The sequence below is a fragment of the Gasterosteus aculeatus genome, chromosome 16 (genome assembly GCF_964276395.1).
Source record: "Gasterosteus aculeatus chromosome 16, fGasAcu3.hap1.1, whole genome shotgun sequence".
NCBI lineage: Eukaryota > Metazoa > Chordata > Actinopteri > Perciformes > Gasterosteidae > Gasterosteus > Gasterosteus aculeatus.
Genome location: NC_135704.1, coordinates 5221533 through 5247277, shown reverse-complemented (window position 1 = coordinate 5247277; position 25745 = coordinate 5221533). Strand labels below are relative to the sequence as shown.

Below are 25745 nucleotides of genomic sequence, written 5' to 3'. Positions count from 1 at the left end.
GGCCGGAGTTTCCGACTGATTGCCCTCCAGAACCCCGAGCTGGTCCTCATTTTCCGCGGCCTGGTTCTGGGTAGCCGACGGCCCTTCTGGCGGAGTCTGCGTGACACCGCTTGACTGTGCGGCTCAGCGGCGGACGCCACACGGGGAAGAGTGGCCGACTTGCTCCACTGGGGCTGCTCCTCCAAGTGGAAGAATGCTGGAGCGGGAAAGATGGCGACAGGCTCGTTATAGAAGAACAAGTTCTCCGTCTGCTGGTTCGTTCTTCTCTGTGATCAGGTTGCAAAAATGGTAGGTGAGGGGAGGACGGGCTAGCTGTGCTCCAGATGTGGGCTGTGATGCAGAAGATCTGAGGTTCGAGTCCCGCCTCCGGCAAGTTGCAAACAGAGTGTGTTAAATGATGGCAGTTATGGAGATTTCCCTAATAGACAGGTGTGTATGGAATGAAAAAGCTTTCAAAACCAGGTGCAGAAAATACACTTTAATAGCTTAAATAACACATGACAATAATAACACACTATAACACCTGCTTAAATAACACACACATGACAATAATAACAACTGTAAATAAAACAACAAATAAAAACCCTCATTTCCCCCCCGCTATGAGTCCTTTGGACCTCCTCCCTCCACTGCTCCACAGTCTTGCCCCCGACAGCAGCACAGTAGGCTATACCGTGAAGCCGAGTGTGGCCAGTTTGTAATGTTTTTTTAATTTTTAATTTTATTGACGCTTGTTTCAATTCGATTGAGAGCTTGTTCGGTGTTTGTGCAGAGCCAAATTATTTATTCTCAACTCACAATTAAAACTAATCTTGATTCGTTAGAGGTGAGATTTCATGAAGAAAGTCAAAATCCCTCATTAATTGTGACATGTTTTTAACTGTTTGGGGATCTCCCTGCGCACTTTAAACGCATGTACTATGGATTCATTACTGTGAAACAATATAACAATGTTCAATAAGGTCACATTACTACGAATGAGTAGTAGTGGCTCATGTTTCATGCTGTACTTTGTATTTTCCTTCAGACCACGGCGCCTCTCACTCCATGGAGGACGACACCTGCTGGACCTTTGTGGAGCTGCACCGGTGTTCTTGTTTTTATGAAAACAGGAAGCAGGAAGAGCAGAGTTTGTTCAGAGGAACACACACAAAGTGTGGTCTGGACGACGTGAGCAGATGTTCCTCTGCGTCTGTTCATCTGAGCCGTTGTTGTGGCGGAATATACAGAGAGACACGTTTTTCATAAAGAATCCCCCCAAAATCCATCACGTCTTCTCTCTGACCTCGGGTCTCCTCATGAGGTTGTGATCTCTTCTTCTTAGTCTCCGCAGCGAGTTAGTTTCACACCTTGTGGCTCTGAACAAATGTTTCTCATTGTTACCGATTCTCCAAGAAAAAGTGACGTCATCCAGCCGTCTTCAGAGCGCAAAGAGGATCTTCATGTGAAGTCGGGACAGCAGCAGCGTGAGGACTCTCCTCGTACCGCCTCTTTCATGCTGCCCCCCCCCCTCCGTCTAAGCTTCCTCCTTCGTCACTCTATACGCGTCTGCCTCCTACGTCACTCTCTGTGCGCCCCCCTCCCCCCTTGCCTCTGCGTGTCCTCCCATGGCTCACTGGTGGTCAAAGGTCGTCTGGGAGGAATGTAGGCGGAGCTGTGAGGGGATTCTTTTGTCCTCTTTGTCTGCAGCTCACCAATCCTGTGACGTCAGCGCTGGCTGACTAGATTTCCCAGAACCCTCTCGCGCTCCTCAGCAGAGTAGACGGGACCTGAAGCGGGTCGGATCAGGTTCTGGAGCCGGTGGAATGGTCAGGGTTCACTGCACAGCAGCCAGACCTCTCAGCAGTTGTGTTTTGGACCTAGACAGAGACACGGAAACATGGTTTTAGACTCCCTAAAGTGGTGCCACCGTCACAGAGTGCTCGACCTCTTCAGAAGCGTTTAAGAACCCCTCAGAAACTAGGTGCTGTTGTGTTATTTCGATAGCACATATACTAAAATTGGAACGATACAGAGAAGATTAGCATGGCCCCTGCGCAAGGATGACACGCAAATTCGTGAAGCGTTCCTCATTTTCTTTAATTATCTGGAATCTTTATGATATTATAGGATTGCTTTAGGATTTGCTCTGGTTATTATACAGACTTTTCCCACTTGGGGTGAAACGGCGCCACCACGGCCACTGTTGCTACTGCAGCAGCAGAGCGGCGTCTCCCTAGGAGTTCAAAGTCTTCATTGAACCTGTCTAACCTCAATGAAAATGTCTTGTCTTCTGAAAAATAAACATGTCTGTCCTCCAAACTATAAACAGTCTGTCCTCATTCCTGTATAATATCAGAGAGAAGCAGTAGCTTCGTTTGCCCCCGTGAGGGCGCCGTTGCCCACAGAGTGATCAGTCAGTTCTGTGACTGTAAACAATCCGTGTATTATTCGTTCTTCCGTTATTCAATTGATGAACCCAAAACCAAATACGATTTGTTTTTCTGTCATTCAATTGATAAACCAAGAACGAAAAACGGGCCACTGGACGATATTAATGTTGAAAGTTTGTGTTTTGAAGTTTTTGTGTCCCAAATGACTGTTTATTCCACTAATGTCTCAAATCATATTGAAGCCCATTTCCGCCACAAAAACAGAAAAGGCGAAAAGCGTGGTTGAAGTAAAGCAGTAGTTATTGAAAGATCTGCTTATATACACTACAGAATATTTTTGATTGGGAGGAATAGTCAATACCAGAACTGAAAAGTGTAGCAAGGCCAAAGTCATGGTGTTCATACACGGGTGTGTACTTGTTGTTGCTGTTGAGTAATTATTAATAATGTTCAATATTCATGCCAAATAATATTCAATACCTCCACTGTTGTGAATAGTAGCATCCCAAAAATCATGTCATATGTCCATGCGCGTGTTCTTGTTGTACTACACCTTTTACTTTGTTTGAAAATTTCTTTTGGCTATTTCTTTTGACTATTTTTCAATATTAATGGCAAATAATGTTCAATAACGCCACTTATGGACTCTGGAATGTCAAAAGACATTTTCAAACAAAGTAAAAGGTGAAGTACAACGAGAACACGCGCATGGAGTCTGAATCTGTGCTAGACGGTACAACAAACCTGCACGCTGTGAATACCGACGAGGCATTAATGTTCAATTTAAACATGAAGTTATGAATCTAAACTCTGCCCTCAAACAGACGTGACGTCACCAGTGAACACATCGGTCTCCGACAGCACATTCAGGCATGAAAACGCGTCAAGGGTGAAAAGGTGAGGAGGAGATTCCCCCTCTAGGGGGTTTCAACTGGTTTTGTCCCAGGGATCATTTTTTGGGTACCGACGAGGGGGGGATGGGAAACGGCCACAGAAACACGGAGAGACGAACCAATTAGCTCCAATACGCGTTTTAGACTGAGCTCCATTCACCGTATTAAACTAAAGTTAGTAATAATAACCATAAATCTTTGCTAAAAGTTACGTGTGACGTCACGGCCGCCGCTAGCATCGATCAGCAGCAGGTTTGTTGTGTGCGAACTCATTTTCATTCACTCACATTTAAATAGTATTAGTATCCCTGCGTTCACTCATTATAAACACCCATTACCATGCGCCGTAGTACTAAAAGAGAACATAGTTGACGTGTTGTACTTACGTCTGCCGAGTATTGTTAGAATGAGACGGCAGTCCAGCGGTGATCCAACATGGCGGATCGAGAAGTCAGAATTGGAACAAATTGAGCATCTGATTGGACGCGCAAACCGTGGATCCTCTGATTGGTCGGCCGAGAATTGAAACAAGCTCTGCGGCCTCTCATTGGCTCCTGGGAATTGAAACAATTGGAACAGAGAAGAAGGGGCTTTCGAGAGCCTATGGTTCGTTCTTCTAAGTGAAAGCAGGTGAAATATCTGTGGTTCAAGTCCTGCCTCAGGCAAGGTAGAAGGGGAGGGGGTTATTGTGCTCCATGTGCGAGGTCATGCAGAAGGTCAGCAGGTCGAGTCCCACCTCAAAAAAGGTATAATCTTAGTGTGCTAAATGATGGCCAGTTATGGAGATTAAATAGACATAGATAAACTATAAAATGTCCCCCACCCCCCTTCTAAATCTTCTTGAGCTCGTGCCTCCACTGCTCCACAGTCTTGCCCTTGACAGCAGCACAGTAAAAAACACCAGCAGAGATCCAACTCCTGACCTGCAGCAGCAGCAAGGCCGCCTTTCTCTTCCTTCCTACATGTTGAGTTAGCCAGGCACTGATAAAAGCATGGTGCAAAAGATTTTATCTCTAAAGGTGTGTTATTGCTCCGAGAAACTTACCAGTCATCTGCTCTCTGCCTCTGATTCGAGAAACGTTTTTAAAATCAGATAAAAAAGCGTCAACAATCAATATAAGTACTTCTGTTTGTGAACAAAGTGTTTCCTGTTTATGACTTTACTCTTTACTTACAGGTCTCCAAGTCAACTACCGCCTTGACCAGCTCTTCATCTGTAGGCTCCACAGATGACCGGGGGGAGGACAGAGCTGGTCTGAAGGGGCTGAAGTGGGAGGCTGCGGACACATGATGACAGAAGATAAACCAGGAACACAGGAGCGTAGATCAAGTGGAACGTCAGTAAATATCGGAGGCTGGACTGACCTGTAGATGCAGGCTTAGGGGCCACCAGCTTCTTCACCTGGGCCTGCATCTCCACAGCAGATAGAGAACGCTGCCGAGAGACAAACGCCACAAGCGCTGGACCAAGAGGCCTATTATGACACACAATAAATGACACGCAAGGACATTAACAATGACACGTCACAAACAGTTCTTCAGGAACACGTACTGTGATGCACTCGTGGCTCTCTGGCTTGCGGCCGATGCAGAGACTACGCTGCTGCTGGAGGTGGAGGCGGTGGAGGAGGTAGATGCTCCAGCAGAAGCAGCAGCTTTCATCCTCTGCCTGTCTCTGCTGCGCACATACTGGACGGCGTTCTCCATCTGCGTCCCTGGAGCTGGTGACGTCCTCCGGAGGTATTTGACAAAACTGCACAAATCAAACATTCAACACTCACATGATTCTGATGGTCGGTGGTCGCCACAGCAACGTGACGATAATAATAATAATGATCTTTTTCACCGGATCTTTTTGTTGTCCGTAGACTCGCACCTCCTCAATTGCCCTGTGGAACCTGACAGCCTCCACAAAAATTCTCCATGTAAATCTCTTAAGCCTCTCTTAAGCCTCTCCAGTTGATTCAGAATGCTGCAGCACGTGTATTAACAAGAACTAAGAAAAGGGATCATATCACTCCTGTATTAACTTCTCTGCACTGGCTCCCTGTTAAATCAAGAATAGATTTTAAGGTACTTCTCCTCACCTACAAGGCACTTGCTGGTGAGGCACCGTTGTATCTTAAAGAGCTTCTAATACCTTACTGCCCTACAAGGCAGCTGCGCTCCATAGATGCTGGGTTACTTGTTGTTCCTATGGTTTTAAAAAGTAGGCTGGGGGCCAGAGCCTTCAGTTATCAAGCTCCGCTTTTGTGGAACCAGCTTCCACTTTCAGTCCGGAGGGCAGATTCGATCAGCTCTTTTAAGGTAAAGCTTATGGTGGGTTTCGGGACAGAGGATGTTGTATGTGTACAGACTGTAAAGCCCTCTGAGGCAAATTTGTAATTTGTGATTATGGGCTATACAAAATAATATGAATTGAATTGAAAATGCATATTAGTTTTAGTCACATTTAGTCATTTTAATCCTTCTTATTTTAAAATATTTTAAAATGTATTCAGTTTTAGTCACATTCAGTGCTGTAGTGGTAAAATTAGAGGTGGGTAAACTCTGAATTTTGTGATCATACAGACCTCGACGCAACACAAAGCGTTGCGACTCTGTAAGGCTGTCCTGGCTATATTGCATTATGTTATCAGTAAAAGTCATATACAATCAATGACAATGAATACATGTGTTAGTAGTTTGTAGTTTATTAAATTTAAGAAAACAGTAAAGAAAAGTATGTCAACACAACACAACAACACAATTGCAGATTAAGAACTATCTACATATGGAGTCCCCTTTTTACAGTAGTGCCCAGAGGGCCTCCTCGTCCTCCACGTCAGGTCCTGCCTTGCACAGAGGAGCCATGAACCATGAGCCATGGCTCCTCTGTGCTTCTCCTCTCTCTATTGGACCTGGTTTTTCTCTCCCTGTGCTCTCTGCATCATTGCCTGTCCTCTCACTGCCTGAAAAAATATGTTGAATTTAAGAGTTAACCAGTTAAGCAGCCTGTCAATTACACTGACAACATAAGTTAAAGGAACACTCATGTACTACCTATGTCATCATAAATAGCCCATACAGCATGTTTTTTTTCACATTGAGAACTGACTTGTTTTGTAATCTACGCGTCACTGTATTTCTTTCACCGTGCACGACCAGCGAACACAGAGCGCGCGACTACTTCCCCCCCCCGTCGGTGGTTCCACCTGCAACGACTACTACCCCCCCCCCCGTCGGACCTTCTCGACCGGTCCGCGTAATATTGTCTGACATGAAACCGGTCCGTGAGGTAAGAAAGGTTGGGGACCACTAGGCTGATCCACAACGTGTATGTTTACACACCTCCTGGATCCTGATTGGTGTCGCTGCTGCAGCCGCAAGGCACCGATTGTATGCTCACAGACCGTAATACAGCGCAGATGAAAACGATTCAGACTACGGCGTTTATATGTTCAACAATAGGAAATGTAGTCTTAGCTGTTTTAAAATTACACCAAGTTTATTTCGAATTATTCCAACGGAAGAATACAAGGCGCAGGTAACTTTGAGGTGCGTAAACGCTATTTATAGGTGCGTAAACGCTATTTCCAAATTCTAGAGGTGCGTAAACGGCGTTCACGTGCGTTTACCCTCCACTACAGCCCTGGTCACATTTAATAGCTATATTAAACTCCTTTTCTTCCCTTCTCAGGACCAGGCAAGACCCCCTTGCGTGTCCCTTGCGGCGCTTTTCACACCTCCTTGCGTGTGTCGAGACATTTTTCTAAGCCTCCCGCAGCGCACCAGGCTGCGATTGGTCCGCTAACTACGTCCTTTACGGAGTCTCACATTTCTGCTTTCATAGCCCGATACCGCCATTATTTAAACCAATAATGTTTACGAGAGAACGGAGCAGATTTAAGAACTTTTGTCGGAAGAAATGCGTAAATATGACCGCTTATACAAGCCGTCATTGGCGGGTTGTAGAAGCGGGTTGGATTCACGGAGGGAGATCGCCGCAAACGCCGGTTTGCCGGTCGAGAGGTGCACAAAGTTGTGGAGGAAAATACGGGACAAATGTGTCCGCGATGAAAAGCAGCAGTGGCGATGCTCGGGGCAATAAAGTCTATGATAAATAAATAAACAAATAAATAAATAGACGTGACTCTCTAGGTCGTCTTCAACAAAAACACGTTACTCCGCCTGTTGTTCTGGCGGTGAATTCCTCTGCAACACACGCAGAACCATGAATTGAAACGAGTGCGTTGACGCAACGACGCAGAAGCATTTTTTTAATTGTCACCTAGGCAAATCTGCCTATTAATTACGCTGAGTAGCGCCACCCACAGGCAGAGGGGAGTATTGAACCTTCATACCAACAGCGCGACGACACACACACACAAACACACAAGTTGGCTCTTCTTTTTTTTCACCAATGAAGTGACAGTATGTAAAAAATGTTTTTTTTTCACGGCACACCTAACAGCCTCCAGATATCCCTCTTGGGACAGGTCTATGGCAGGGGTCGGCAAACCTTTTGACCACAATGGGTTGTAAAATTTGATGGAGGAGCCGGGCCAAGAACAAATGGTTAAAGTGTTTTGTGAGATAATATAAATGTGAAAAATCATTACATGAAAGGATTTGGATTTTAACAAATAGCAAAGCATTTATTTGCAAGGCAATTTAACAAATTGGCACAGGTGTCAACAACTTCATGAGGACCAGGGATCTAAACGCAACCCTTTGTTGTCTTTGTCTGTTTACTTGCAATGCTTTTGAAACTTCATGGTCCTTTATTGTTTCCACTGTGAAATTGCTTGTCCCAACAAAAGAGACCCCTTAACGTCCTACAATCGGTGCAATACATTATTTTCTTGGCTGCATCATAAACCAGCCTTTCTAAACTGGACCCCCACTTTTCATTCAACATTTTTTTCTGTCTTTGTTTATTTGTTGTTTTCATGACCAGTTTCTTCTCTCTTGTGTCCTGCAGGTTTTCCTCCATCTGCTCTGTGTCCCGCCACATCCTTCACCGGCACTGCGCAGTTCTATCAAAAGGATCCACCTGTCACGTGTGTTGGCGCCTCTATGTTGCTTAGTAACGAACGTACGGTGGCCGAGACGGTTTAACGCCGTCTTCTCACGATATGGCGTGTGAACTATAGTTGAAATGCGTGTGTCTCACGGTCGATGCGTGAGGCTTCAGAACCTGCAATGAGTTTATTATGTTAGACGTGTTTGGAGAAGCCTGTAACGGACCGTCTCATCCAGCCGAGGAAACGCTGCCCTCCGTTGCCAGAGAACAGAGCAGAAAAGTCCGCGTGGATCTCTGCTGGCTGACAGTCGGGTCTTCATCTTTCTGTGAAGCAGCGCGGCTTCAGCCCGCTAACAGTCAGCTAAACGGAGACAGCTGAGCTAAACTAAGGAAACGCACATTCAAACTCACCAAAGCGTAAAATAGTCGTCGCGGTCCGTAGTCGGTGCACAAGAACCACCGCTGCACCGATGTGAGCGAGCGTTCTGGGTTCGTGGATGACGTCATCATGACACGTTAATATCCGCCGTACGGGCCGTACTTTGCCTGTCTGTTAGCGAATTTAGAATAGATTTAGTCATAGTTTTTATTTTTTAAGATCGTTTTTGTCACGTCTTAGTCATGGAAAAAAGGTCGTTAACGAACATTTTTCGTCATAGTTTTCGTCGACGAAATCAACACTGCAACAAGTAACTGTAGGTGGCTCTAGTTGGAGGCAGGGGCGTAGCTATAGGGGCGCAGCAGGTGCGGCTGCACCTGGGCCCGTAGCCCTCGGTTCAGCGCTATACTCTCTCTCCGATATGCTTATGTTCAACTACACGTTGTTAATAAACTAACATCAGTGTCAAATGTTATTTATACACCTTAAGAGTTTACAACAAGCATGGATATAAAGTGAGGCCCTGCACACAAATATATCTTTGGGGGAAGATTATAATTTACATGTATATTTTTATTTATACATTTATGTAAATAAATGATCTCTTCACACATAAAGGAACTGAATTTAAAGCGGCATTTTTTGTTATATCTACTGAAATCCAGTTTTCACTCGGTTCATCTCCCTCATTTTCAAAGCAGCAAAATGTTTTTCTCTAAGTCAAGCAGAATATTTGTGTTACACTCTACATCGTCCAATCCTGCTTACTTTACTCATGGCTGAGCCAAAAGAAACTCCTTTTGTGGATCCTCTTGAGGACCAGAAAAAGCAATTGAGCTTTTATTTGTAAATACAAATATCGTAATGTGAAACTTGTGATGTCGTATTCACATCTTTTAATGAGAATAAACTCAACAAGTCTATAGCAAATCAACTAATTCATCTATATCAACTATATCTAGTAAAAGCATGAACTATTTGCTATTGCTTTGTTCTCTATAGTGGTTATTGGCATAATAATACACCATTGAACTGTTTAGTGTATCAAAGATTTACTTTTTATTCAAAGAAAAACCTTGTCAAACTCGTTCTATATATAAGTTTCTCAACACCATCATGAAAATGTTACAATGTAATTTCATTCAGTATTTTATTGAATGCAGCTTGAACTCATCTCAACTATAATTAGCTCTCCTCACCGATTGAAGTACAGATGTTTTGTCTACATCTATCTATCAATATCAACTTGAAAGCATCAATACCGTGTTGCATATTTTTCTACTGAATATAAGCCAATAGCAATCAGCACAAACGTTTTCTCACACTAAGAGTTTTATACTGTAATGTAATTAAATCATGGTTCACATTTAACATATATTGAAACTTGCAAGATAAAATGAATTCCCTTTTCAGGCCGATATATTGACTCACTTATACTGTACCTTACAATTTGGATATTTTCAATTAAAATAGTTTAAGTAATAAAAGATGATATTGTTGTTTATGGATTTAATATATGTATTGTGTATTAAATGTATCTATTCACATTTAGTCACATAATTGGAAAGCACAATCTATTCAATGTTTTTCTTTCACATTTTGAAGATGCTTGCCTTGTTTTTAGGCTGTACATGTGCTTGCACTTTCTACATTGAATCAGTTCATAATAAAAGATAGAAGCGGCAGGAGAACAAGAGAAAGTATCAGAGGGATAGTGATGTACAATACAGCTGTACCAGGTTATTGTAGGTCTGCCCGGGGAAACAAATTGACCTTTTGCTTTGGCCCCAATAAGTTGAGGTGAAAAGGGAAATCCTGATTATTTTGCACCATGAATAAAATTCTTCTTATTGTTGTTCAGCCTAAAGGTCTAAATTTAGACCCATGCAGCGTGTCTCTAAAGCATGTTGGTCCGACAGGAACCAGGCTTCAGTATCTCAAGTGTAACAATGACCTTAATTGATTTTCTGAACCAGGGGTAGAGAGTGGCATAGATCAGAGGGTTGAGACAGGAGTTACAATTAAACAACCATATTACAATGGTTACAGATGAGGTTGTGTACACGGTATTTTGGGATGTTAGAACAAAACAATAATATGGGCAAACACATATCAGAAACACAACTACAACAACACCAAGATTCCTGGCTGCTTTCATTTCAGACTTTTTAGCGGTTGCTTTCATTGTCACAACTGCAATGTGAGACCGCATGGCACGAGCCTGATACACAGCCACCACAAATATTCTAATATATAGAATGACAATAACAGTAATGGGAACAATGAATGTAACAATTAGATTAAGAAGATTAGCGATGTAGTTCACGTCAATGACACACTCTCCTATGCAGGAGTTATACCTGCCTGGATGTTGCAGGTTATTCTTCAGCAGCACACTGTAAATTAAAGCAGCAAACATCCAGCACAGACAAACACAGAGTTGAACTCTTTTTAGTTTGATTTTGGTGAAGTAATGCAGAGGATAACAAATAGCTACATATCGATCCACTGATATGAGCACCATGGTTCCTATTGAGGACATGGTAATAATGGATGCTAGAATCAACAAAAGAGAACACATGAGATCACCGAGCAACCAGCAGCCATCTATCATCCTTATTTGAAAGATCATGAAGAGACCGACGAAGAAATCTGAGATGGCCAGAGAGAGGAGGAGGAGGTTGGTGGGGGTGTGGAGCTGCCTGGAGGGACACAGATATTGATATTCGGATCAATAATAATGGGATTATGGGATCAAATATAAATACACAATACAAAAAAAAATTAATTAGCAAAATCTACAAATTTGTAACACTGGTTTCCATCTACCACTTTCACAAATAAATTAAATCTGTCTCTACTTGAAGTGGGAGATGGAGATGATGACCAGCAGGTTGAGAGCTACAGTGAACAGAGAGATGGAGGACAACAACATGTAAATCAACATTGCTTCTAAGTGAGGACGAATTGTCTTTCTGCAGGAGGTGTTGATGAGTTGTGGAAAGCAAAGCTCAGTTCCCACCAAGGTTTCCATCACCGGAGAGGAGAAGCTGCAGAACAGCTTCAGCTGACTGGCCAAAGCTTCTTGTCTTACAACTGATTTGTCTCTTTACTTTGGGTCCACCCCTCCTGCTTCATCACCTCTGCTGTTGTTTCTTTCTCCATGGAGATTGAAGAACAATAGTTTCCATGCTCATCTTCCTTCCCGCTGGAGATGACTGTGATGTATTTTGATGTTGACCTTTGACCCAGTATTTTCTGATCATATGCAATGTGATCATGGAATGTACTATCATAAGTTCCATGCACCTACTCATACAAATATAATATGCTCACATTTAGATAAACATTTACTGCATCGCATCACATTAAGACATACATCACTTTATTTAAGATGGTGCGCTACTTGCAGATCGCTGTGTTGTGCCTGATTCTCAATAGTTAAAAGTCAGAAAAAATGATTTACGGCGAACCCATGGTCGTAGTCATTAACATGTCATTTGCAGGAGGAGGCGGGTCCATATCTCTACTGAAAAAGGATCCTTCCACCGACCACCGGAACCTGCCCTTCGGACAAGGGAACCTTCCACCGACCACTTTTCGCAGATGCCGTCACTCACGGATCTCTGCCTGTCTGACTGACATCTCTCAGTGGATGTCCGGTCACCATCTGAAAATCAACCCCGACAAGACTGAACTACTTCTCTTTCCGGGAAAATGTCCTCCTACCCAAGACTGACTGACTAACTTTGGCAACTGGGTGTTAACGCCAACTTTGAATGCCAAGAACCTTGGTGTGACATTTGACAGCCAACTCTTCCTGACTCCCAACACTCCTGTTCTGATCCTGATCCTGACAAGCGACAACACGATCCTGTACTGTAGATACACGCTCTAAAACATCAGGAGAATACGTCCCTGATGGCGCGCAACCCCGTCGAAGGCCCCATACGCGTCCGCGCAGCAGCACCCATCACCGATGTTTTGATGGGTCCGGCATGCGTGACATCGTATGTATGTGGCCCCATACCTAAAATCACTTTAAAACCCCTGGATTAGAAAGATAGCGGCAAATTACAAATTAAAAAACGGTCGGAAGAGATAGAGTTTTAGTTAAATAACCCGAGTTGCCACCTCTCACGGTTTCGCCGTGTGACACATGCTTTTGTATGAGGGTCCTGCATGTTTTAACACACACTGACGCCACACAACCAATTTCGCACGGGAAAAAAAAATCTGATTTTGACGGCGAGACGCGTTTGTTTCTTCTCACTTTCCCCAACGGTAGATGGCGCTTAGGAGCGCATCTGTAACCCCCTTGCTGCATGGACATCCTCTTTATCCCGAAGTCAGCGACAGAAGAACAAAGAGAGACATCCGCAGGGCAAAATCAGGAAGAGAATCCATCGCTGATGAATCTTCATCTCCAATGTGAGCAGAGACTAGGTTTCTTAATGACATGTGGTTCAATTAAGTACTCGCTCTCTTAAACTTTAAATCTTGAAAGAAATTACTCGTTTGTGGTTGTGCGTGTTAACTCAATTGTCATAACAGGAAAGCACCTTGTTAACCTTGTGGTGTACTGCATGCTCAAAACATCATAGCATTGTTTAATAAGGCTGCTCAGATAGCGTTTATCTTTTTATTAACAGGCCAATTAGACTCTTCCAAACAGCATTTTAAACAGGTAATCCTGTCATTTTTTGCTGAACATAAATCATTAGGTGCTCTTAAAAATACAATTATTAACAATATAGGTTAGGTTTCAGTTGAGAATTAAATACCATTGTAATCAAAATGACAATCAACCTACCTTGGTCAACTCTCAAACACAGGTCTATTAATTAGGTGTTATTGTGGCAGACAGTCATTGAGGCACAACAATAGTTTTCTGGTTGTTCAGCTTAAGTCTAGAAGGCCCTACAAGTCATGATCAGATGAACATGAATTAGAATACGTTCATGTATTGCACATCTTTAGCATACCACCCAAAAATCCACTAGAATGCAGGAAATAACATCTACTTGTAGTTAATCACAACGACATACTCTCCAAAGCAGGAATTTTACCTGCCTGGTTCTTTAAAGTTATCTTTCGGCAGCACACTGTGAAGGGAAGCAGAACATGTCCATCACAGACACACACAGATCTTAACTCTTTTTTGTGTGAGTTTGTTGGAATAATGTTCCTACTGAGGAAGAAGTAATAATGTATGCTAGATACTGATACACATGAGGTCACCTGGAAACCAGCAGCCTTCTATAAGCACAATTTGAATGAACACGAGGAGGCCCACGAGGAAGTCTGAGACAGCCGGAGAGAGGAGGAGGAGGTTGGTGGGGGTGTGGAGCTGCCTTAAGTGATAAGAAAACATTCATTTTTGGCATCAATAAATTTCAGATAAAGAGATAAAAACAATTACTAAAAAATATTTCCATTCAAGTCTGAGAACCATTTCTTCCTATCTACGAGCTTAATAAATTGATAAAATATCAGGAATCAGGAAACATTTATTAGCCAAAATATGTCAAACATACAGGAATTTGTCTTGGCGGTTAGTGCGCGACAGTAGACAGACAAGACAACAGTGCACAAGTAATAAAATAAAGTGGAATGAAATGCTAATGCAATGGGTTAGTAAGAATAAGGCTAAGGCTATGGGTTAGTATAAAACAGGGGAATAAAGTAAAACAAATTTTAAATATTAAAAAGTTGAAAAATATTAAGCATTAAGTGCACTAACAAGTGACAAGTGACAAAGTGATGAATTGCAGTTAAAGTGACATGTGCAGTATGAGGGGGAGTGACCGGTGGAGTGTTATAGTCAGGCAGTGGGGGACCGGGCTCTGTTGATGAGCCCGACTGCCGACGGGAAGAAACTGTTCGTGTGGCGGGAGGTCGTAGTCCTGATGGACCTCAGCCTCCTGCCAGATGGAAGGGGCACAAACAGTTTATGTCCGGGGTGGGAGGGGTCGGCCGCGATCTTTTTAGCTCGCTTCAGAGACCTGGAAGCGAACAAGTCGTTGTTGTTTGAGGCCTCTCCAAACCGAAGCAGAGTCACTTGCTGAGAACTGTTGTTGGAGTTTCTCAGAGTACAGTTGTTTAGCGTCTCTCACCGCCTTGCTAAACTTGTATTTTGCCTCTGTGTACAAGTCTTTGTCCCCACTCCTAAATGCCTGATCCTTCTGCAGGCGTAGTGTTCTGAGTTCCGCTGTGAACCAGGGTTTGTCGTTGTTGTAACTCACCCTGGTGCATGATGGTACACAGCTGTCCTCACAGAAGCCGATGTAGGAAGTTACAGCCTCTGTGAACTCATCCAGACTGTCAGTAGCAGTCCTGAAAACATCCCAGTCGGTGCAGTCAAAGCACGCCCGAAGATCCTCCAGCGCCTCACTGGTCCACTTCTTGAATTCCCTCACCACAGGTTTGCAGAGCTTTAGTTTCTGCCTGTATGCAGGAATCAGATGGACCATGACGTGGTCAGAGTGTCCCAGTGCAGCACGAGGGACGGCGTGATAAGCCCTGCTGACTGTGGTGTAACAGTGATCCAGAGTGTTCTCCTCTCTGGTGGGGCATTTAATAAACTGTCTGTATTTAGGAAGTTCATGGCTGAGATTTCCTTTGTTAAAGTCCCCGAGGACAATAACTAAAGAGTCCGGGTTGGTCCGCTCCACACGCCGTATCTGGTCGGCGAGTGTCCGCTGTGCCTCGTGCACGTTACCCGCCGGCGGCATGTAAACACCGACCAGGATGAATGAAGCAAACTCACGGGGGGAATAAAATGGTTTGCAGTTGATGAAAAAAGTTTCCAGATCAGGAGAACAGTGTTGTAGGATCACCGTTACGTCGTTGCACCAGCTGTTGTTGAAGTAGAAGCAGATTCCTCCACCCTTCGTCTTGCCGGAGAGCTCCGTGTCGCGGTCCGCTCGGAGCAGCTGGAAGCCCGCCAGCTGGAGCGCGGAGTCCGGTATCGATCCGCAGAGCCACGTCTCCGTGAAGCACAAGACGGAGGATGTAGAGAAGTCTCTGTCTCTCCTCATCAGCAGCTGAATTTCGTCCAGTTTTTTGCACAGTGAGCGCACGTTGGAGAGAAAGATGCCTGGCAGCGGAGTGCGGGAACCACGCCTGCGGAGTCTCACCAGCGAGCCGGCCCGTTTTCCTCTCCTACGGCGTCTCACCGCGTGACGAAAGGTGAGCGCACCTTTGACTAGAATGTCCAGTCATTCCACGGAAGAAAGCAGGAAAGTTGGAAGTAACTCCGCTGGAGTTGTTCCACGGATGCTCAAGAGCTCATCTCTGGTGAAAGAGCTCCGGGAATCGCAGCAGCAAACGTAATTAACAACAAAAACAACAAAAAACGAAGCGCACCGAAGCACCGAGGCGGCCATCAACGGCGCCATCTTGGATTATATCTTCTGAATACCTGAAGTGGGAAATGCAGATGATGACCAGCAGGTTGAGAGTCACAGTGAGCAGAGAGATGGAGGATAACACAATGTAAGTGAGCATGAATACAAAGTGAAGACGCACTTTTTTTGTAAACATCACAACATTTCCCTCAAGATCTGGTGTTGGGCCCTCCACCCTGCTAATAAACCTCACCACTTTTTTCTTCACTGAGGACAAAGGAAAAACACAAACATATAGGGGTCCCCCGTGGCCTGATGCCAGGGGCTGATAACGGGAGTCCTGCGGCTCTCCAGACCCCCTTGGTCATAAAAAGAGGACGTCCGAAAGAACACCGAGAGCTCCCATTGGCCAAGGACTGTGACATTGATTTATGGACCTTAACTTTATAAAAAGAGATTGCGCCAAACGATCGATCTCTTTCGTCTAACTTCCCGTTAGTAATATATCGAGACACTACAACGTTGTTTCTTTACTTTCCCTCCAATTCCCAAGTTTCAGTCTTAATCTCGCTGGACGAACTCAAGACTTGCGCTCCACTCCATCTCCGCTTTCTTATTCGCCCTTTGGATTTTATCTCCGTTTTACACCCGGAGAACTGGAGACAGCTGCTCTCTGACCCCCCCCCCGCGCCGCCTCTGTTCTGTGTTTGTATAAACTTGATGTTTATTTGATTTGTTCAATCATTACGTGGTACGATATAATCCAGATCAACGAATCCGCTACCTTTGATTTATGTTTCAATGTGTACCTGCAAATGTCGCAATATTTCCTGTTGATCTGATACTGCAACGGAGTGAAAGCTCCAACTGTATTACGCTGTTGAATGATATCTCATGGTCAAAATAGTTCCTTATTTTCTTTTCGATCTTAGATCGTGTAGCCCTGTGGGAAAAGTGCGTGGGGTCTGAGATGATTGTGTTTTGTGGATGTTTACCCTTGTGACATAACTAATGTATCCTGTTTGTTTAAAAAATTGTATTGGTGGAGAGGTACGATATCCCCAAAAAAGAGGAGGGGAAGTGACGTTGAAGAGGAGTTCCGGAGGAGAGAGGAGAGACGCGGGACGGGAGAAAAAGGGAGAGTTTGGGAAAAAGAGCGAAAAAGGACGAGTTCGAGGGAGCGGAGGAAAGAGGGGATGGAGAGAGAGTGGACGAGTAGTCAACCCGGCGACGGAGTCCACGATCGGTCCCTGGACGCGGATAACGAATCACAGCGGTGGACCGCAGGGACGACATCCCAAGTCCCGCCTCGCAAACCCCGCCAGCGAGTAGCCAACCCGGCCGCTCAGTGCGTATCTTCGGGAACTCCGCCCGCGAGTTGCCCACCCGGCGACTCCGTCCGTATCAGACGCGGGACAACGGCCCCATGCCCACCTCGCCAACACCGTGAGGACGACGAGGGGGGTGTGTTTGTTTCCGTTGGTGCTTTAGCGCGAAGGCACCGTTTTGTTTCCAAGGACCCATCCACCTGCAAACAGGCCTGCAACGTAAGCGGACAGCTATTTGGGTACCCACACACAATATATATATATATGCCGCCCTCGGTATATGCGCTCCGATACACCTTGGCAGTTAGACGAACTCTTTTCTGACATCACGACTCTGAAGACAATGGTCCGTTGTCCACAGGTTTATTGACATGAGAAAGAGTAAAACTAAAACACACAAAAGACATAATAAATACAAATGAAGTGCATTTTCTTCGACCGCTACTTTATATATTTATGCTTATTTACTTTGTTATTTATTAAGTCATATGGACTTTAATGACAACCATAGCAGTGCAGTTACCAACCCGAATGACTCAATAGGCCATGTGCACAAAAATATCCAAACTAAACATTGTCACAAAAATAATCACCTGAGATGAACAATAAAACAAATCAATACGTACCAACGATGCTATCAAAAAGGTATAGGATGCATGCAGACTCAACTGGATTGAAAAGCTACCAATACAAACAGCAGTTCTGAGCCATATTCTTCATTGACTTCCTGGTTCCTGTCACCTGACAAATTACATCACATTTCCTGTTTTCAAAATAAAACATAGCATTGATTTAACGTTTGTGACAAAACACTCCCCGCTTGGCGTGAATACACGCCACCCAATAAATCCTAGACAGTTCACTCCACTAGGGCTCTGGGGGGAAAAGAAGCACTATCTCAGAAACAGGCCTAAGAAAGAGTTTAGTCACTCCTGTTCGTGCGACCTTGATCTCGACCTTTCGTACCTTCCCGTCCTCGCTGGGGAACGCCTGTGTTACCAGTCCAAGAGGCCATTCATTTCTTGGTGCTTGACAATCCTTGAGGATAACAACACTTCCTGGGCTGATGTTTGGATGAGCGGAATGCCACTTCTTACGTGCCTGTAGTGTCGGGAGATATTGCTTTCGCCATCTGTCCCAGAAGGTGTTAGACAGGTGCTGGACCTGTCGCCACTGGCGCTTGTAGAGGTCTGAAACTCCAAACTCTCCGGTAGGGGCAGTCAAGACATTCACCTTTTGTGTGAGAAGGGCAGCTGGAGTGAGTATAAATGGATCCTCAGAGTCGGTTGTCACAGGAACAAGAGGTCTGCCATTTATAATGGCTGTAACTTCTGCCATGAAAGTCACCAGCACCTCGTGGGTAAGTTTGTCCTTCAGCTGAAGGAACATGGCGTCCAGGATTCTCCTTGCAAGACCAATCATTCTTTCCCACGAACCGCCAAAATGGGAGGCGTGCGGAGGGTTAAAGGTCCACGAGCAACCTTGACCTAACAAGTAAGTCTTCACAGTTGTGTTGTCAATGTTTGAGGGTATTTTCAACTCCCGGCAGGCGCCTACAAAGTTGGTGCCACGGTCTGAGCGAATGTGTTTGACAGGGCCGCGCACAGCAAGAAAGCGCCTTAGCGCGTTGACGAAGCTGGATGTGTCAAGGGATTCTATGACTTCAATATGAACCGCTCGTACACTCATGCACGTGAAGATTACGGCCCATCGTTTACTGTGTGAGTGGCCTCCTCTTGTTCTACGTGAAGAGACACTCCAAGGGCCGAACACATCAAGCCCAACATTCGTAAAGGGAGGTTCTGTTGAGAGACGGTCCGCTGGAAGACTGGCCATCTTCTGGATTGTAAGTGGGGCTCTAAGCCTTCTGCAGGTTATACACTGGTGGATGATGTTGCTCACCTTTCTTTTACCACCAACTATCCAAAAGCCAGCTGTACGGACGGCCCCCTCCGTAAACAGACGACCTTGGTGATAGATTTGTTCGTGGTGATGCTTGATGAGTAAGGTTGCAACCTGATGCTTGCCAGGAATGATCACTGGGGTCTTCTCGCTCTGAACAAGGTTTGCATTGTGGAGGCGGCCTCCGACTCTCAGAAGGCCGAGTGCATCAATGAAAGGATCCAGATTTTTGAGAGGACTACTTTTAGGAATCTGCTCATGTTTTTGGACACATTTGATCTCTTGACTGTAGGCTTCCTCCTGTACTGCTCGAATGATGATGTGCGATGCTTGATTAGATTCCTCAAAATTGAATCCTGTTTTGCAGTGATGCCAGCCTTTACAAAGGCTGTTCTTCAAGGTGCTGTTGAAAAGGCGAGCTATGTGTATGAGGCGAATAATGGCCCGAGTTAGCGACTTCCAGGATGAGAACCTTGCGAATCGCTGAGAACCGAGCTGGTTGGATGTTGTCGTAGTGCTCAAAGTGGATACCAGAGGGCGAATGTCTGAGTCTGCACTCGGGTCCACAAGTTCATGGGTGCTCTCTGAGGTACTGGTCTCCGGTGTGTACAGAGATTTGGGCCCGCTCAGCCAGTTTGTGTCATTCAAACGGCCTGCAGTGACAGCACGTGTAGCGTGGTCTGCGGGGTTCTGTTCTGTTGACACATAGCGCCATTGATCTGGGCGAGAGGATCTTCGGATACGCAATACCCGGTTACTTACATACACATAAAAGCGCCTAGTTTCATTAGAAATGTAGCCAAGGACCACCTTGCTGTCTGAGTGGAAGGTTGTAGCATCGAGCTGAAGGTCTAATTCTGTCGAGATTAGGTCTGCTAACTCCACTCCAAGCACTGCTGCGCAAAGTTCCAGTCTCGGAATTGTTTGCTCAGGACGGGGGGCCAGCTTGGCTTTGCCCATTACAAATCCGACATGGTTATTTCCAGCAGAGTCAGTTACTTTTAGGTATGCCACAGCGGCAATAGCTTTGGTGGATGCGTCAGAAAATACGCACAATTCCCTTCTGACAGCTGTTGCGGGGGAAGTTGTAGTGTAGGCTCTGGGAATAGACAGCTGGGACAGTTCTGTTAAGGATGTTCTCCACGATGTCCATGATTCCTCCATTTCTCGAGGCAAAGGCGAGTCCCAGTCACCTTTCTCAGTTGTTAGATCTCTCAGAATAGCCTTGCCTTGTATTGTGACTGGCGCTACAAACCCTAGAGGATCGTAGAGGCTGTTGATTGTTGACAAGACACCCCGTCGAGTGTATGGTCTCTTCTCATCGGAGACGCTGAATTGGAAGCAGTCGGTCTCGAGGTCCCAATTGATACCTAGACTACGCTGCACCGGCAGCGCATCTGCACTGAGGTCAAGGTCTTTAAGGTCTTTTGCACGATCTTCAGCCGGAAAGGCCTCCATGACCTCCTTGTTGTTTGCTGCGATCTTGTGTAGTCTTAGGTTGGATTTGGAGAGAATATCCTGTGTTTTTTTCAGCAAGTTGACTGCAGCTTCGACTGTGGGTAGGGACTTTAACCCATCGTCTACATAGAAGTCGCGCATCACAAAACGTTGGACGTCAGCGTCAATGTGGAGTTCACTGACCTGAACAGACTGGTGCAATCCATGAATCGCTACTGCGGGTGAAGGGCTATTTCCAAAGACGTGGACCGTCATTCGATACTCCACAATGTCTTTGGAGGGGTCGTTATCTTGGAACCATAGAAAACGTAGGAAGTTCCTATCGTCTTCCCTCACTGAAAAACAATAGAACATCTGCTCTATGTCCGTTGTAAAAGCGATTGCTTCCTTTCTAAAGCGCAACAGTACACCGAGCAGTGTGTTGTTCAGATCAGGCCCAGTCAGCAGCACGTCGTTGAGTGACACACCGTTGTACTGGGCGCTGGAATCGAAGACTACTCGGATTTGGTTTGGTTTTCTTGGATGGTACACCCCAAATATTGGCAGGTACCACTGTTCTCCACCCACACTGGGAGGAGGGGCCAGCTCAGCGTGACCATTCTTGAACATCTTGTCCATGAAAATGAGAAAGTGGTCTCTCATTTCCGGCCTCCTTTCAAAGTTGCGCCTTAGCAACTTGAGACGGTTCACTGCCTGTGGCCTGTTGTTGGGGAGCCTTTGACGTGGGCATTTAAAGGGTAATGGAGCTACCCAACTGTTGTTTGCATCTTTTGTTAGTCCATCTTTCATTATTTCCATAAAGGAGATGTCCTGGATAGACGGAGCAATGTTGTTGTCGTCTTTGGCCTGCTTGAATATGTTATGTCCTAGGCTGTCAACATCACAGTTTGGTATCTCCACAAAATGTGGTTGGAGGTGGTTTGTGGCCTGGGTGTCACTGTAACTTTCCTTTACCCGGAACACGTTAGGACATGGGTCAAAGAGAGTGGGGCGTCCCCGTTCTGTGGTGTTAGTGTAGAAGGCGCTGACTGTTGGTGGCTTATGAACGCGACCTAAACACACATTGCCCACGATGACCCATCCCAGATCCAACTTTTGAGCATAGGGCAGGTTGTGTGAGCCATTGACCTGTTTGCGGACCTTATGAACCCTGAGAATATCCCGACCTAAGAGAAGCATAATTTGGGCCTGTGGGTCGATCTCTGGGATGAGGTGTGCAACTGACTTTAAGTGTGCGTGATGAAAGGCTGCATTTGGAGTTGGAATCTCATCTCTGTTATTTGGAATGTCATCACATTCTATGAGGCTGGGTAGTGGAATGCTGACGGTCTTATCCAAAGATTCCACAATGTAGCCACTGGCCCTTCTTCCTGTCGCTTTCTTTACTCCAGCACATGTTTTCAATGAGTAAGGAGCACTTGGACTTTGGTCATTGAAGATTTCGAAGAACTGTGAACGAACTAGTGATCTGTTGCTCTGTTCGTCCAGGATCACGTACATTTTCACTGCTTTGTCAGCGTGGCCGGTTGGATACACTTTCACGAGGGATACTTTAGAACAGGATTGGCCCGTCATGTCTCCGCCACAGACATCTGTACATTTGGTGGCGACATGGGGTTGTGGAAAGCTATCCTCCTCCCCGCCATGCTCTGGAACCGAGTTTGTGTCTTCAACCCAAGGTGCAGGTCCAGGGTGAAGCGCTGTGTGGTGTTTTTCACTTTTACATTCATAACATCGAACATTAAATGTGCAGTTCCTTGCAATATGTGATGATGAAGCGCAGCATTTGAAACAGATGTTATTCTCTTTTAAGAATGTCTTCCGGTCTGCAAAGGGCTTTTCTCTGAATGCACGGCATTTGCGTATGGGGTGAGGTTTTTTGTGGATTGGACACAGTTGTTCACAGTCAGCGAATTGTGTTGGGGGTTCCCTAGGACCAGAGGTATCTTTTGGAAATATCTCTGTTTTGTGAACAGAGACTTCACGTTGTCTGTTTGGCTTCCAAGTTGTTTTTTCTGTCCTAAGAGACATGTCTGAGTAAGAGAAAAAGTTGAAACTTGGGTCATTTTTGACACTAGCTTCATGGCTAACAAAGTTTACAAAGCAGGCAAAGGGAGGATATGACACGTGATATTGCTGCTTGTAGGATGCCCCAACTGACGCCCACTTTTCCTGCAGACCAAAGGGGAGCTTCTGTACAATAGGGTTAACGCCTCTTGCTGTATCGAGGAAAGAGAGACCGGGCAGGTCTCCTTCATCTTTGGCTGACTCTAGTTCCTTTAAAAGATCACTCAACTTTGTTAGTTTGGAATAATCTCGATTTGTTAATTTTGGGAAGGCGTCAATACGTTTGAACAGAGCATCTTCTATTACTTCCGCAGAACCATAAGATTGTTCTAGTCTGTCCCATATCATGGCCAAGCCTGCCGCTGGATGGTTGATGTGTATTGCTCTTATGTGCTCGACATGTTCTGATGACTCTTTGCCGAGCCATTTAAACAGGAGATCCATTTCCTCACTTGGTGTCAGGTCCAACCCTCTGGTTGCGTTCTGGAAAGAACGTTTCCAGGCTCTGTAGTTCTGAGGTCTGTCGTTGAATTGAAGCAGGCCTGTTGCCACAAGCTCACGACGAGCAAAGTATCTTACAAAGTCGCTAATGTTGGAGTTTTCATTATTGTCGTTTGAAGATGTGGGGTAGGATTTAAGAGCGGGATGACTTTTGTCGTTTTGACGTCTAAGACCTTGCTCAGGAGTAGCATTGCGGTTGTCAAACCGAACATTGTGTGTCATGTGGACCTTCTCATCTTCGTAGATGTAAGGCTGCTGTGAGGTGAGGCGAGTTGGTTGAGAAGCTGCATTGTGGCTTTGTGTATGATGGGAAAATATATTGGCTTGAGCCGGATGGAATGAGTCTGCTTCAGGTTTGATAGATGAAGTTGGAGTTTCGTAGTTTTGGCTTGGCTCTCTTTTTGCGACAACACCATCATCAAGCAGCTGAGCGTCTGTGTTTAGTGATTCAGCTTGGTCAATCACATATTGTTCTGTGCGTTGTGCAGATTCCAAGTTTGACATCAAACTTTGTCTTTCACTATTTGCCTCTACCGCAGCTTCAAGGACTTCGGCCTCAGCTACAGCTGCAGCTGTCTCTTTCTTGTATTTGAGCATTTCTATTGAGGCTTCCAGCTTAGCTTTTTCTATCTTCAGGCTCATTTCCTCTTTAGCGTAGGACATGCGTGCCTTTGCTGCCTCTGCTCTCGCTCTCGCTTTTGCAGCAGCAGACCCCGTCGATGATACACTTGAGTATGTAGCAGAACATGTAGCGCGGGACCGCGTCTTTAATGAAGTTGCTTTCTCGGACATGGCGTTGTCTGTTGACGTACCTCTGTTTAGACACCGCTGTGATGGTCATCCACTGGTTGCGTGTGATGACGTTGTTAGTAGCATCTGTCAGTTGGCTGCGTTGTCTTGCCCGGTAGAAAGCGTTGTTTTACTATGCCGCCCTCGGTATATGCGCTCCGATACACCTTGGCAGTTAGACGAACTCTTTTCTGACATCACGACTCTGAAGACAATGGTCCGTTGTCCACAGGTTTATTGACATGAGAAAGAGTAAAACTAAAACACACAAAAGACATAATAAATACAAATGAAGTGCATTTTCTTCGACCGCTACTTTATATATTTATGCTTATTTACTTTGTTATTTATTAAGTCATATGGACTTTAATGACAACCATAGCAGTGCAGTTACCAACCCGAATGACTCAATAGGCCATGTGCACAAAAATATCCAAACTAAACATTGTCACAAAAATAATCACCTGAGATGATAATGAACAATAAAACAAATCAATACGTACCAACGATGCTATCAAAAAGGTATAGGATGCATGCAGACTCAACTGGATTGAAAAGCTACCAATACAAACAGCAGTTCTGAGCCATATTCTTCATTGACTTCCTGGTTCCTGTCACCTGACAAATTACATCACATTTCCTGTTTTCAAAATAAAACATAGCATTGATTTAACGTTTGTGACAAAACAATATATATATATGTTATTTACCTGCCGGCTTATTCTGTGTGTTGTATTGTGTGTATTTTTGTTCATCGTTCTTCCTGTTACATTATAGCTCAAGTAAATGTTTTATTACTGTATTTGGTGTCGGGCTGTTTGATGTGTGTTGAAAGTTTAAAAATATGGTTAGCAGATTGTAGTCACCTAGCATTAATTAAAGAGAAACAGTTAAGAATTCGGGCAGCGCACTCCACTCAAATAGCCAGGACGGCTAGGGGGCGCTACATAATGGGGGCTCGTCCGGGATTTTAATTAATGCAATTAGGTAATTAAAGTAACGATAAGCTAACAGTTATTTAAGCACTAAGCCGAACTTTGTACATTTTATATTACTGAAAAAAAAAATGGAGCTGCAGCGTAGTACAGTAGATTTAGTTAAAGAGCTCAAAGAGTGGTGCAGAAGAGAAGAATTAAGTTTAAGAGTGTTCTCTGGTACTGTGCCAACCCCATCTGGGGAAGAGTCGTTGGAGCATTGGTTGGAGCACACCTGATGGTTGAGGAGAGCGAGTGTACGGCCAAGGAGAAACGACGGCGTATTATTGAATGTATGAAGGGGCCGGCGTTAGCTGTTGTGAAAGCTGTGAGGACTGCGGATCCAGAGGTTAGTCCAGCTCGGTGCTTAGAGGCCATTGAGAGTGCTTTTGGGTCTGCTGAGACCGGCGAGGACTTGTATTTTGCCTTTAGGTTGTTACAACAGCAGCAGCCCAAGGAAAGGTTGTCTGACTTTCTTAGGCGCTTGGAGTTGTCATTGACCAAGGTGGTTCGTCCTGGAGGTCTCCCTCCAGGCCGCGTCGACCGTGCTCGAGTGGAGCAGCTGCTGAGTGGTGCAGTCCACTCTGATATGATGCTTGTACAGCTCAAACTCAGGGAACGGAAAGCAGATCCGCCAACTTTCTTGGAACTCCTGAGTGATATCCGCAACGAAGAGGAGTATGAGTCTTCAAGGACAAAGCTTCACATGTCTATCCAGAGAGTTCATG

At 45.0% G+C, this 25745-nt stretch overlaps 3 protein-coding genes, 1 long non-coding RNA gene and 1 other non-coding gene across 5 annotated transcripts; 1 reads left to right on the top strand and 4 right to left on the bottom strand.

Annotated features, from left to right (window-relative positions):
- Positions 1 to 763: 763 nt before the first annotated feature.
- On the bottom strand, positions 764 to 4095 carry LOC144388863 (uncharacterized). Its single transcript, XR_013453129.1, has 2 exons — positions 3652 to 4095; positions 764 to 1859 (listed from the first exon to the last, which is right to left on the bottom strand). It is a non-coding gene; the product is annotated as an uncharacterized LOC144388863 (long non-coding RNA).
- LOC120834543 (U6 spliceosomal RNA) lies at positions 1972 to 2077 on the top strand. The gene has a single exon (XR_005714460.1). It is a non-coding gene; the product is annotated as a U6 spliceosomal RNA (small nuclear RNA).
- A 241-nt stretch (positions 4096 to 4336) lies between the features above and the next one.
- On the bottom strand, positions 4337 to 5193 carry LOC144388862 (uncharacterized). The gene is made up of 4 exons (XM_078091418.1): positions 5112 to 5193; positions 4818 to 5018; positions 4631 to 4740; positions 4337 to 4542 (listed from the first exon to the last, which is right to left on the bottom strand). Exons 2-4 carry the CDS (start codon positions 4970 to 4972, stop codon positions 4433 to 4435), a joined length of 375 nt encoding a protein of 124 aa, XP_077947544.1. The 5' UTR covers positions 4973 to 5018; positions 5112 to 5193; the 3' UTR covers positions 4337 to 4432.
- Positions 5194 to 10231: 5038 nt separating this feature from the next.
- On the bottom strand, positions 10232 to 11596 carry LOC120834273 (trace amine-associated receptor 13c-like). The gene is made up of 2 exons (XM_040202187.2): positions 11511 to 11596; positions 10232 to 11351 (listed from the first exon to the last, which is right to left on the bottom strand). Exons 1-2 carry the CDS (start codon positions 11594 to 11596, stop codon positions 10547 to 10549), a joined length of 891 nt encoding a protein of 296 aa, XP_040058121.2. The 3' UTR covers positions 10232 to 10546.
- Positions 11597 to 18053: 6457 nt separating this feature from the next.
- LOC144388861 (uncharacterized) lies at positions 18054 to 24685 on the bottom strand. The gene is made up of 2 exons (XM_078091417.1): positions 24547 to 24685; positions 18054 to 24301 (listed from the first exon to the last, which is right to left on the bottom strand). The coding sequence occupies exon 2, from the start codon at positions 24044 to 24046 to the stop codon at positions 18194 to 18196; it is 5853 nt and encodes a 1950-aa protein (XP_077947543.1). The 5' UTR covers positions 24047 to 24301; positions 24547 to 24685; the 3' UTR covers positions 18054 to 18193.
- Positions 24686 to 25745: the final 1060 nt, after the last annotated feature.